The following is a 14,061-nucleotide window of genomic DNA, read 5'->3' as shown; positions in this document are numbered from 1 at the left end:
CAGGTCTCCAGGCCACAGGCTCTGCTTGCCCTGAAGGATGAAGAGGCAGATAAGCATAGGGAGTCCTACCACAATGAAAGCACTTTCCTTTAGTGAACATACAGCACTGAAAAGTCACTATGAAGAATCACAAGAGACACATTAATTTAAAATATCTATTGAAATTACAAATTAAACTCTTCAATATGATTCAAAGTACAAAACACAACATTAAAAGGCATTCAACAGTTCTTTTATACATCACAGTGTTAGTGGCACAAAATGTACTTACATTTCAAATACATCAACAGAACTATTTTTACACTGGTCAAATACATTATTTATACATATGCATGACTTCTTCATGCTTATCCCTATACAAGTTTAAAATATAGCCATGATAAAACGATCAAGAAAGGTTCAGTTATGTACCTGCACCTAATGTTCCTGGAATTCTGGTAAGAGAGATACACAAATCAAAGCGATAATGAAGACCACAGGGCTCTAAACACAAAGAGCATGCCTTACTTAGTATAAGTGCATTAGCAATTAAGCACTGATGCAGGCATTTTTGATGTCCTTAATATCACTGTCATCAAAAAATGTATTCTAGCTGTTTTTCTCAGGATTTTAGATTATGTATGTGAAACGTACAAACTTTGGTTTTAAAAAAGCAAACCTGCACAAAGCTTTATGCATGCTGCACCTCACAGGGATGAGAACGGCCTGTATTAAATACATTTATTCTTATACAGTAAAAGGCCTACAGATGAAAAACACAAAACTTAATTTTTATTTTCCTGCCCAAAACAATTTTAAATCAAAAGCACCTCATCATTTTCTGATCTATGAATATTTTATGCTGTCAGCTCCATAAACAAGAGAGCTTTTCACTAATTCTGATTGTGTTTCCTGCATGTCAGGTGACTAACTGTAAGCTGAGAGCTGATCCAGTCAGCTCATATTTTGGATTTTGCCTAATTCATAAACTGGAGTATTTGAGGAAAGATCATGCTCCTTGGTATGTAGGGGAAAGCATCCCAAGTTCTTGGCATGCTAAAGTCAGTAGTAGGAGGTTTCAGGATGAATTCCAGCATGAATAAAATTGAAATATTAACATAAAAGTACAGTAAGCATTTATATGTAATCTTTAATCACAGAATCTTGAAGAGCTTCAAAACCAATGAATTTGCCCTCACAGCCCTCCTGTGAGGTACATAAACATTGTTCCATCTTTTTAAAAGATGGTTAAATTGAGATAAGAAGAGAAGTGACTTGTCCAATGTCACGTGGGGAAATCTCAATGCCATTGACGTCGGTGCATGCCACGCTACTGGTCTCTCTCTCAGGACTGGCTTCAGCCCAGCTAATGAATGGCAAGTCAAGGGAGATGCAAAGCCTCTGGAGTCTGGACTCAGTCCCATGCTTGCTAGACAGGACACCACTTTACCCCAACAGAACATGCAAATGATGTACTGTTACAAACTCCATTAAAAACAGCATTTAAGACAACACAAAAAAAACCCCTAAAAAATAGTATAACCATAGAAATGTAACAGAAATCGTGCAGTGAATCTAATTTTTGTGGTGTAAATCTAAAATGCCAAAGCTGTTGTAACAGAATTTCATCTGAAAAGCAGCATAGTCAAACATTTGCTTTTCCATTGCAGGGGGTTTAAATGTCAGAGTTTAAAATAATTTATTTACAGTTCAATTTCAGGGTATTAAATGTCACACTATCAACATAAGCTGCAACATAAAACCACTCCAGACTCAATATATCTTCAACCAGAAGTTGCTACTTTGGAAACAAAACAGAATTTAAAAAAATAGAAAAAAACAGTGCCAAAAAAGTGCCCAAGAAGAATGGAATGACATTTAGTAAACCTGAAAGGATTAGGTATTTGGTAAATATATGTAGGCATATAGTCTATCCCAACAGCCAGGATGTGAAAGAAGAGCTATGTCATAAAAATCTCCAGCAACAATTCAAGTATGTTGAGATCGGAGACACAGATAAGATATACTGACAGAGTACACAGTTCTGATTGTATATAATATTACCTGTGAGCATTAATTATGAACTGTCATTTTAAAATGTCTGTATTTGTAAAGGACTTTTTTTTTTTTTTCTTCTTCAGTCTGGAAATACATTTCTTTTGACATTGATTAATAACTGGTCACACAAATGTGGAAAACTCAAGCTTCACTATATTGCCACATAAAAGCCATCTCTAAGAAAGGCACAGAGAAAATAAACCTCATACCAGGACAGTCTGGTACTCTTAACAGGCCACTGCACCTCTGCTGTTTACTGTCATCCCAGTAGTAGAACTGGCCATTAGAGCCACTGCCACATACAGCAAAATCCTGTAGTGCTCCCAATTAGAAAATGGACAACCCATGAAATCTTGATGTCCTCTTGTCCCATTATTTTCTCCAGTTAAATAGAATTAAAGGGCCAAGGATATAAGGTCATAGTTTAAGCTTACCTGGAGGAAGCTGTCCTTCGCAGAAGGGTTTCCATTACTTCTGCACACTGAAGCTATGGCTCAGGACGAGCCAGGTGCTCGGCTTAGGGTACCTCTGGGGAGACGGACTGAGTTGCTGCCAGAGCTGGAGTGAGACAATCACTTCACTGCCTACTGAACCCAGCAGCGCTTCACACCCCACCAGGGACCAGCAAATGGTGATTGAATGCACTATCCAGACTCCCCTACAGGCATTTTTGAACAAGTAAGGAATTTTTAATAACAAAGATACCTAAAATACTAAAAATTCTGTGATAACAAAAACAGATATTATGAGTGAGGTTCTGAATTGTGCATTGCCATAAATAATCTGAAGATATCACAAGGAGTTCAGACTTGCTGGAAACCAGCTATCCTTTTTTTTAATTTTATAATGGCTGAACTCATTAAAATCAAGCCAAATAATTTGGCTTGAATTGCAGATAACCTCCAGCTCCCGGAGCTAAAACCTGTAGTTAGGTACAGTTTGATTTTGGAAACTATTAAACTTGGAAGAAGGGGGAGGAGAAGAAATTCAAGAGTATTTTTATAAAAAGACAGTGGCCCTTTCCAAAATTGTACCCTACAGTCTTTTTATTTAACAAATGGACAGTATAAAATGAAAGATAATAAAGAAAGGAGTCATTTCCTTATGCTTGAGTTATGAAAACATATTCCCAGCCAGTGACAGCAGCCAGAAGCAGTTGTATTTAAGGGTCTTATATTTTGAGTGCAAAGTTATTCTGGCTTCAACATATTCATCCACCCTTGTACATTGGTAATACACAGAAATAAATGATGATGAAAAAACCGCAGCCAAACGTCAGTCCACAAGCCATTCAACAGAATGTTTTCCTTCAGTACTACACACAGACATACACGTTGTTTCAGGTGCTCCATATTTCATGGCAAGGAGTTATTAGTCAAATTCTTGTATGCTTTAAAATCAGAACAAAATGGTTTTCAATAAAATATTTTTAAAGAGAAACTACAATGATTAATAGAATGTTGACTAGCACGCTTTACTACCCTGGAAACACAGCACTGTGAATTCCGTAAAACTATCAAATCAAGTGATTACTTCTCAAAGAAAAACTTGTTTCATCACAGCATTGTTATTAACAGCATACACCATACATCATATGATATCAACTCTGAAAATGGGCTAAGTAGTTTAAATATAAAGTACAACTTCCACAAATATCCCAGGCATTTTTATTATTAACTACAGGGATAATCCTGATGTATTTTTATACTTAAAAGGAAAGATTCATTGATAACCGAAGAGTCTGCTAAATAGTAAAGTTAGTCCTGTATTCTTTAATAATTGCCCTAAAGACAGAAGCAAGCTATCTTGAACTTCCAAAATATTTCAAGAGCACAGCTATTTACACATTTGGTTTAAATAGGATTATATATATATATCTATATAAAAAGATTAAGATACCTGGATTAGAAGTTACGTAGCCCTGTAAGTGTAGCAGAACCCTAAACAACAGCAAAAAATAACAGTTCAGAAAAACACTAGTGGTCCAGCGGTAATCAATACCATCAATGCATTTTTAAAAGAACCTTGATTAGATGGCAGGTTTGTGTCAACACTCACCCTTACAGCTTCATTGATTAATTTTTAAAATGTAGCTTTCGATCAAACAAATTTCTTATAAGACTTCAAAAAATTCCCAGAAGGCAACAGGACCAACTTTGTCCTTCTAACCCTCCGCAAATTTAAAGAAAGGCATAGGATGGCCTATATGCACCTTATTGATTTTCTTACACTTGGAAAAAAGGTACTAAAAAGGACGTTGTGATGGATTTAATAAAAACAGATGTGTAATAAACATGTTAAAGTCACACTAAGTTGACTATCTGATTTAAATGATAGGCAACTTAAATATATACAGGAATAAGACACCAAATTTTGAAGTGAACAGATATGCAGGAAGTTTAGATGTGTATGCATTTCTAGCTTGTTTTGCTGATGTGATTCAGCACAGTTCCCAGTCCACCAGCAGGGCATCAGAATTATTTTTAGAAGTATCACCTCTTCATTTCAGATAGCTACCTGGGTCCATGCTCTCCCTTTAGCACCAAACTTGCCTTCCATTACACTCCTTGTCTATTATCAATTATCTATGCAACAGTTCCTGGAGCCAAGACTGTGTGTCAATGAAAAGCAGAACGGGGCAAGTAAGGCTACAGCAATGTAAGTGCAAGAGGGAAACATCAACAGCAACAATAAAATCATAACACATGTTGTGATGAGTCCAATCTTCTCTCAGTCTAGGTAGGTAGAGGGTCGTCATCTCCTTTATTACATTTGCACTTGCAGCACAGAACAAATGGTGTAGCAAGTAGAAGGAAGGGGGAAGCCACCAAAAGTAGAAGACCAAATCCTGCGAAAATTCCTACCACCTGTAAAAGAAAGGAACAGCATTGCAGTAAGGATAAAAACTGTCTAGATTCTACTGACGCCAGTGCATCAGTGTACTTCAAAGGGATCTCAGCAAATGTCATTGATCTTACCAGAGCAAGGACTTTCCCCTACAGTCAGCTCCTGCGATCAGTAAACATGAGTGAAATCAGAGAGCGAATGTTCATGTTTCATTGCTTGGGTCAGAACCATGCCACACAACTCAGTTCCATCAAAGTGATGCAGATGGTTATTTGCTTTTTTGAGTTTTGCTGTATCTCAAAGAACTGGTGAAGCAACTGGCTAGATATTTAATATTTAGGTTTGATCATGAAAAACGTATCAGTTTCAATACTACAAGAGAGTTAGAAACTCCCACTTTCAGATGTTCCCCTTTTTGCTGGAGGAAACTCCAAAAAGAATCAAAGTTCTGGTGTTATTCATGGAGAATCTGGGAAGATTTCCACAAACTTCCCACCAGCAGGAACACAAGCTTGGGAATCTCAGCCACAGATTACAAACAGTATAGACTATAGGAGGACTTTGCATATGCCAAGTGGCTTTTTGCAGTCAGACCTGAGCCCATCCTGCTGCTTCAGGACACATGACTAAACTCTACCTAAAAGCATTTTTTTCATTGACATTTATTGATCACCCTCTGCCCAGCATGGGCAGAGGACCACAGACCTACCCATCCGGTCAGTGTGCCAAACTATATTAGTTTCTACAGAGTTTAAATTTGGGAAATTATTAAAAAAACATTCTAGTTGAGGTTCATTGCCTGAGGAAGTTTCCCATTTGCAATAAGCAACTGTAAGAGTAATGCTGCAACACTATGCCCGCAAATTATTTGAAAAAATAATTTAGATTTATTCATGGGAGAGCATCTGTGAATAATTTTGAATGATGAAGGCAGGAGTGGAATGCTAATCTGCTAGAAAAGCCTCACAACAGAAGGCAAAGAGAAATTAGAGTGCAGTACTCATTAAGAATTCTTCTAGCCAGGGCTAGATAAGCTGCTTCAATTAGCTGGCAAATATTTAATTAGGCATGGTATGGATGGGATGATTTACCGGTACTTTTGTCGGCCACGGACAATTTGTTGTTCTGATTACTATGCATTTCTTTCTGCAATTCCACTATCCAGGGATTTTCAACGGAGGGGCTGAGAGGAAAGGCTGCTGGCAGGAGATGGCGCTGTGGGACAGCAGTCACCACCTTCAGACTGCCTCCTACTATGCCAAATTCCCTCAATCTTGGATTTCAGCTGTCCAGGGATAAGGAACTCAAATTTCCTTGCCCTAAGAATTTTATTTCTTGGCAAGAGCAATTTCTTTTACAGCTTCACAGGTGTACACATTTCATTACTCTTTTTTTTGGGAGATGCTGACGATCTGATGCAACTTCCATTTACTAATCATTGCATTTACTACAGATGTAAACCAAAGCTAAATTCTCATCTCCTTTAAAAACCATGAGCTGCAATTATTGCCATACTGCTCTTTGGAGACAGCACACCCTTGCCCAGCATTCTGCAGCCCAGACTAAGAGTGCACTGGCCAGAGACAAGCTGGAAGTTAGCAATTCAGTGGACCGGATTCATTACTGGCAATTTTAAAGAGATATCTATTTACACCTTCTTTTCAGCCTCAATACGACATCAAAGAATTCATGAAGTTTCATTTTGTTTAGGGTTTCATTGTTTGTTTATTTTGGGTTTGTTTTTTGTTTTGTGGGGGTTTTGCTTGTTTATTTTTTTTTAAACAAAACTACTGAGTGTTACTTACTCATTTTCTACTTGGTTCTGTTGCTTCCGAAGAAGTTGCTGTCCTACTCAGCACCAAGCCATTCCCTCTGGCCAAAGCAAGTATTTTTTTTTAATCCACAAACAACAAACCAAAGGCTCGCCTCAATTTGCCTTGGATAAATATTGGAAGGAACTTAACATAAGGAAATGATTGCAATGTTGATTTGGATTTAGTAGGTTTAGGAGAATTATATCCTGATTGGTGGAGAATTATCACTTACTTTCTCAACAATGATCAGAACACCAAACATACTGTTTATCAAAGATATTTGCACTAACTGCTGTGGCTAAGAACAGATTCCAAATACCAGATTAATGACCTTATATTACAGGTATATCAAGAAAGCTTATGTACCCACACAATTCCTAAGATACCATTACCTAAGCCAAGCAAAACCCAGTCTACAGCTCAGGCACCCAGGGGTGTATGTGGAGGGGGAGGGGTGTGATCTTTCTGCTTTTATTTCAGTTTAGCTGTTTGTCCAGACTAGGGGTTTATTCTCTAGACTTGGGGCTTATGTTCAAATGGAAAGAAATCTGCCCTTCATGAAAAGCACTTCATCTCAAGCTGAGGTAGATATTTACTGGCACATAGTTAATTTAGGAAGAGATGAGACAGATACCCAGATGCCTCTGTGTCTCTGAAGTGACTGTAAAGGCAGTAGAATGGACTAAGTCACACATTGGCATTTATTTTGGATGCATCAAAGTAGTGCAGAGAGCACTTCCATTACCAGCATCCATGCTGGGTCCAGCAAGACTGGATCTAGACTACGAGAGGTATCCCCTCACTCTTTGTAACTGCCAGTTTGAAGCTGTGTTTGGAACTACTGATAAGGTCACTGGGTTGCCTTCTGTCCAACCTACATGAATGGGTTAACTGAAGTCCATAGCAAGATACTGAGCATACTCAGGCTAATTCTTTTCCAGTTCTGGATCTGGAGCCAAAGGACCCTTGCAGGATGAGCTTCCCTGTTAACAGTCTGGATGGTGGCAACCTAGTTTGTCCTCCCTGTTTACTGAGAGCATACCTTGTCACTTAACTGGCTCTGCAAACACACCCTTCCTAGTTTGCAGTGGCTTTCTGCCAAGCAGTGTCCTCTCTGGGAGAGCTACTTGTTCCTCTCCAAGCTACTGCCCTCATTAAATCTGATATGAAAATTTGTTACCATTTGGCACGGAATTTTTCCCTAAGGTGTTAAAATAAGTACAGCAAAGGAAGGCACTATGACAGTAGTAGACCTGTACAGAGCCTTTAAATATCTAAACTTTACCTGTGTTCTGTGCCAGATAACAGATGCCCTGGAGTGTCCCAGCTTATTTCGACAAGGTCCTTTGTCATAATGTATAAGGAGAAAATCATCCTACAAAATATTAAATTAAAAGGTAAGTAATAAACAGAAGTACAAACTGTTCTTCAAGTTACAGAATACTATCTTCTGAGAACTTATAAGCAGATATTTTAGAAGAAAATAAAAGCTTAGTGAGGCGGGTACTGCAAGGTCGAACCTTTCCAAAACGCTTAGTGAAAAAACTTAATTGTAAACAAACAGGTTTGTTTAGCAAGTGTTATACATCTCTAATGAATTCTTCTTCCAAAGGCTCTCAACCTATATATTTAATTGCTAGTACGGAATTTAGCAAGAGGATCCAAGGAGCGGCTGAGGGAATTGGGGTTGTTTAGTCTGGAGAAGAGGAGGCTGAGGGGAGACCTTATCGCTCTCTACAGCTACCTGAAAGGGGGTTGTAGCAAGGTGGGGGTTGGACTCTTCTCTCTAGTAACAAGAGATAGGATGAGAGGAAACGGCCTCAAGCTGCACCAGGGGAAGTTTAGGTTGGATATTAGGAAAAACTTCTTCACAGAAAGGGCTGTCAGGCATTGGAACAGGCTGCCCAGGGAGGTGGTTGAGTCTCCATCCCTGGAGATATTTAAAAGAAGGGTAGACGTGGTGCTTGAGGATATGGTTTAGTGGTGGACTTGGCAGTGATAGGTTAGCGGTTGGACTCGATGATCTTAAGGGTCTTTTCCAACCTTAGCGATTCTATGATGATATGATTCTATAAGCTGCCCACTGCATATATTTTACACACATACAGAATGAGCAAAGGAAAATGAATACTTGTACCAGAGACTTCCCAAACTTGGTTCCTTTTATTAGTTGAAGAATAAAAGGACAATACAGATTTTTGATAAATAATGCCCCTATCTGTCTGCCATCCTTTGCCAAACCAGCCAAAATATCAGGCCTAGTACCAAGGGAAGACTGCTTTTTAACTGAGCATGTGAGAAGCCAGTAACTTAAGGACTGTTGGTAACGCATTCAAGTGGGACTACCACAGGATTTGAATAGTCAGAGTAGCTTTCGGGAGCTTAAAACATTTCTTTTGCTATTGTTAACAATGCTATAAAATAAAACAGATGACATGGAAACAGATGTTGTACACACTGTGATCCTTGGGCATGATAACAGGCTGATTTTAAAAAAACATAAACATGACAGCAGCAGCTCATAGACTGACAAATTCCTGGTGTTAGAACATCGTTTTCTTTTTCGTATGTCAGGTCTATTTCTTGTCCCACAGAATGCAATGAATGATAAACAAATCTGACTGCTAGAATCCTGCATGGTGATGCATCAAATCTAAAATTTATCTCATAAACTTTCACAGACTGAGAACGTTGCTATACTCATCCTGTAATTCCTTCAAGAAGAGGAACATTGAAAAGTCAGTACTAAATGAAGTATTATTAAAAAAAAAAAAAACAAAAAACAAAGAAAAACACCAAACCCATGTTAGTTATCATGTAAAGACTGCAGACAACACTTCCATGAAATTTTACTTTATAATGATTATTTCCTGACTCACATAGGCAAAATGCTAAGATCATAAAGGTCAGAAAACATAAAACAGAGCATACAAATCCTATCAAATTACCAGTGTCAGCTGTGGTGGTAGCAGTCCGCCAAGCTGAGCAGAAGCTAGTGAGCTACTATTTAATTCACTAATGAGACAGCTGAATGGCAAAGCAATGAACTCCAAAGCTTCTTAAAATCAGAGTGCATGGCATGTACTTACATCAAGAGATTCCAGACAGTACCAGCAAAAGGCATGTTTGCAGTTCTTACACATCATTTGGGCACAGCCTTCATCTCGTTCAATGTAAACTTTACACTTTGGACAGCGTTTGATTGGAGCATCATCATCTTCCATTTTAAAAACTGAACTGTGGGAGAGAATGATAAATTAATAAGATGTGTGGCCATGAAGAAGAGAATAACTAAAAAATATGCTAAGATGATAAGCCTACTTTTTTATTAAGAAAAAAAAAAAGATAAATTAGTAGAGATCCACATATTTAACTGATGCCCATGTAAGAGTCAGGACATTTTCTCTACCACCTATTTAACCAACTGCTTGTGTTATCTAGTGATTCTAATAGTTATTATACAGTTTTCTCCTGGAATATATCAGAGAAGCAGCAGGTAATTCACACCTAAATGCTTTGTATGTTGTTGTGGTTTCACCCCAGCTGGCAGCTAAGCACCACACAACGACTCACTCACTCCCCCACAGTAGGATGGGGGAGAGAATCAGAAGGGTAAAAGTGAGAAGACTCATGGGCTGAGATAAAGACAGTTTAATAGGTAAAGCAAAAACTGCGCGTGGAAGCAAAGCAAAAAAATGAATTCATTCACTACTTCCCATGGGCAGGCAGGTGTTCAGCCATCCCCAGGGAAGCAGGGCTCCAACGTGTAATGGTGACTTGGGAAGATAAACACTATCACTCTGAACGTCCGCCCTTTCCTTCTTCTTTCCCCAGCTTTATATGCTGAGCATGACATCATATGGAGTGCTGGTTTTGGCTGGGATAAAGTTAATTTTCTTCCTAGTAGCTAGCAGGGGGCTGTGCTTTGGATTTGTGCTGGAAACAGCGTTGATAACACAGGGGTGTTTTCGTTCCTGCTGAGCAGTGCTGACACAGAGTCAAGGCCTTTTCTGCCTCTCACCCCACCCCACCAGCGAGGAGGCTGGAGGGGCACAAGAGGATGGGAGGGGACACAGCCAGAACAGCTGACCCCAACTGACCACAGGGATATCCCACACCATATGGCATCATGCTCAGCCTATAAAGCTGGAATAAGTTGAAGGAAGGGGGCGATATTCAGAGTGATGGCATTATTCTTCCCAAGTCACCATTACGGGTGATGGAGCCCTGCTTCCCTGGGGATGGCTGAGCACCTGCCTGCCCATGGGAAGTAGTGAATTAATTCCTTGTTTAGCTTTGCTTGCACGTGCAGCTTTTGCTTTACCTATTAAACTGTCTTTATCTCAGCCCACGAGTTTTCTCACTTTTACCCTTCTGACTCTTTCCCCCATCCCACTGTGGGGGAGTGAGAGAGCTGCTGTTTGGGGCTTAGTTGCCAGTGGGGGATAAGTCACAACAAACATCTAGACCATCATCCTTTTTCTTCCTTTCTTCTTTCTCAGAAAAGAAGAGGAAGCAATTGCTTGATGGCACAACAATCCTAGATGACATTTCTTCAGACTGGGCACCAGGGAGAGATTGCTTGTCTCTGTCCTCCTTAAGGGTCTTCCCTAGGAATTTCCTTCCCAATCAGGAACCATGAGGTTTTGGGGGCATGCCATTCTTTCAGAGTTGATCTCTGTCTCTAACACTGTCCTAACATGTCATGGTTCATGAGTTAGGGTCAGCATTGCCTCTTCTTGCCTTGCATCAATGTGCAAAACCATAGGATGCCCCCTCATATAGTAAGCACAACAGAGGAATGTGGAAACACTAGAAAAACCTTTATCTCCCTCAGGTAGCTTTCTACCAACCATATGCAAGTTTTATGCACACCAACAACTGAAATGTACCTTAATGAATTACACTTCCTGTAGCCACTGCCAGTGGGAGATAAAAGAATGACTGATGGCGAATCAACAGTTTGCTGGAAAAGAGGACTGACCCTTAACTGATTGATTGATTGATTGATTGATTGATTGATTGATTGATTTGCCCAACAGCAGGATGAAAAGGCATACACTCACCAGTCACACTAGGGGCAATCATAATACAGAAAAAAAATTTGAATCCATAAACAGTATGTGAAACTGCAAATGCATTGTAGCACAGACTGCTACCAGCACATCATGCTCCAAAATCATTAAGAAACAAACCGTAACGGAGTGAAAAATGAAGCATGAAATAAAAACTAAAAGCAACCAAAACACTAAGGAAAATAAATAAGGGTTTTTATCTTGCTATGAAGTTTAGTGAGCTTCAGTTCTGGTCAAGCACACATAAAAAGCATGTGCAAAAGTTACTGTATTTGACCAGGAACTCATAACAGCATCCTAGCTAGTCATCTGTTACAGCAAAGCTTGAAAAAAGACAAGTTATGAATAGCTAAGTCCAAGGCTGGCCAGTGCTTTGATGATACCTTGAACTGCTATACAATCTTTGAAAAAGCCCAAACATTAAGTAGGACACATGCACAACAGCCTTTCTTATTCACTGGCTGCAGTATGCTGGTGGAAACACCTTGAAGCAGAACTTAAGATCATTGGCCAAATGTGTGGCAGTTGGGATGACTGACAAGGCAGCCTAAAAATTAGTCTGGCATGACGTTACCAACCCTTATGCTCATGAGCTGCCTGGATATTATATTTTTCCCACTGGGGCGAAAGGGTGGCTTGCTAGAGGCTCAAGCAGCTCCTCTGTGCTTTGCCAGGAATGGTGGCAAGGAGTGAGGCTGCCAAGAGCTATCCAGTTTTGGAATACAGCATTAAAGAAACAGGAATTACTAAGTGAAAGGAACAGCTTTAATATATAATATCAGGAAAGCACGTTTTTACTATTCATATTCTGGTTTGTTCAAAATTGAGTGATTTGTTTCTAAATACTTGATATTTTGCAATACTTTACCTTGTTTCTCCTGGAAGAAAAGAGATTGGCATGTTCTCTTGACAGCCTTGACCTGGATGCCAATTAGATTTGCAAGCAGAGCAGAACTCAATGTCACAGGCTTTGCATTGGACCAGCTGGGGGTCCTGTGGGCTTGGTTCCTGGAGCTGGCAAACTGCCTGGCAAGTAGAGGATGGACACCAAGTCCGACACGGATCCAAAAGCACTTCTGTAAAGGCGCACAAAAGAACAAAATTCAAAGGCAGTTACAAGACCAGCCTTCCATAACAATGTATTCCAGCTGAGGTTGACTGGCAGGGCATTTGAAGACACACATTTTCAAAAGAAGCCTTTTAATCTATGTTACCCACTCAGACATAAATCTGGCCTGCTTTGCAAACAGGCACCAAACTAAAGTGAGTTTCCGAGTTTGAATTAATTGCCCACTTTCATTCACTGAACTAAACTTGGTCTGAGAATGAGATGATGTATTTTTTCTTCAGTTGTACTTGTAGTTAAATACAGCATATACTATGGAGGTATAACCCATCAGAAATGTTTTTACAGTGCCTTGCCCAGCAGGACTCTATTTCAAGTTGGTCTCTACCCTAATGTAACCACATGATTAACAATAACATAAACTGTTATAGAGTTTCATCCCTTTCTTGGAGGCTGCTTACTGGTAAGTCATTCCATGTTTCAAAGCCCCCTGAAGTCAATAAAAACCTACCAATGACTTCAGTGGTTTCTAGGCTGGGTCCTGCCCTCAGCAATACCTTACTGTAAGTTCTCTATGGCCACACAGTTCCACATCCCCACAGGCACCCAGTCAGCTTATATCCTCATAAAAATTAACAAGGTTCATGTTATCATTACACATAGAACCATCTAGTAATTCTGCACCAGATGCCATCACAGGAGACAACGGTGGCTCCATAAAAAGGGTCAGTCTGCCTCCCCCAGCCCCTAGAGTACTGGTAGTCAACTCAAACAGCAAAGCTCGAAATTGAAGTCACTCCCTCCCTTAGTTATAGAGCAATATAATACATAGCAATTTTCTTTCCTTAGTTTATTCCCAGAATGTTGCAATTCTGGGAATCACGCAGGGAAGAACAGAAACAATGTTTTTTGCTTTTTTGATTTTCTGGGGATTTTGGGGGGTTTTTTGTTTGCTTGGTTTGGTTTTTTTTTTGTGATGACCAAACAATTCATGTACAATGCTACTGCATGAACATGTGCAGAGCCAGATTCTGATTAACGGGATCGCTCTGGAGTGATACTGTCTCACAGCCTTGAAATGGGTAGTGTTACATGCGTTACCTCTTTCAAACTGTAGCTTCTTATACCTTTGCATGATTTCTGATGCAACCATGCATTCAATCTGTTGAAGGAAGGAAAAGGAAAATAAATATTTCCAATTAGGAACAGCAATAATCTAAGG

At 39.5% G+C, this 14,061-nt stretch overlaps 1 protein-coding gene across 4 annotated transcripts in view; it reads right to left on the bottom strand.

Moving 5' to 3' along the window:
- Positions 1–2,027: 2,027 nt before the first annotated feature.
- Positions 2,028–14,061, bottom strand: part of RNF144A (ring finger protein 144A) — a 68,184-nt gene continuing 56,150 nt past the window's right edge. For 3 of the 4 annotated variants that reach the window (XM_064448000.1, XM_064447997.1, XM_064447998.1), the window contains 5 exons: positions 13,941–14,001; positions 12,642–12,849; positions 9,788–9,935; positions 7,984–8,073; positions 2,028–4,904 (listed from right to left, as the gene is read on the bottom strand). In XM_064448000.1, the coding sequence (XP_064304070.1) occupies positions 4,773–4,904; positions 7,984–8,073; positions 9,788–9,935; positions 12,642–12,849; positions 13,941–14,001 (639 nt within the window). In that variant the 3' untranslated portion in view covers positions 2,028–4,772. Of the gene's footprint in view, positions 4,905–5,015; positions 5,047–7,983; positions 8,074–9,787; positions 9,936–12,641; positions 12,850–13,940; positions 14,002–14,061 lie in introns of all 4 variants that reach the window. The other variant, XM_064447999.1, reaches the window with a different exon arrangement.

Source organism: Phalacrocorax carbo, chromosome 3 (genome assembly GCF_963921805.1).
Source record: "Phalacrocorax carbo chromosome 3, bPhaCar2.1, whole genome shotgun sequence".
Classification (NCBI taxonomy): domain Eukaryota; kingdom Metazoa; phylum Chordata; class Aves; order Suliformes; family Phalacrocoracidae; genus Phalacrocorax; species Phalacrocorax carbo.
This window is presented reverse-complemented; position numbering and strand designations above follow the sequence as displayed.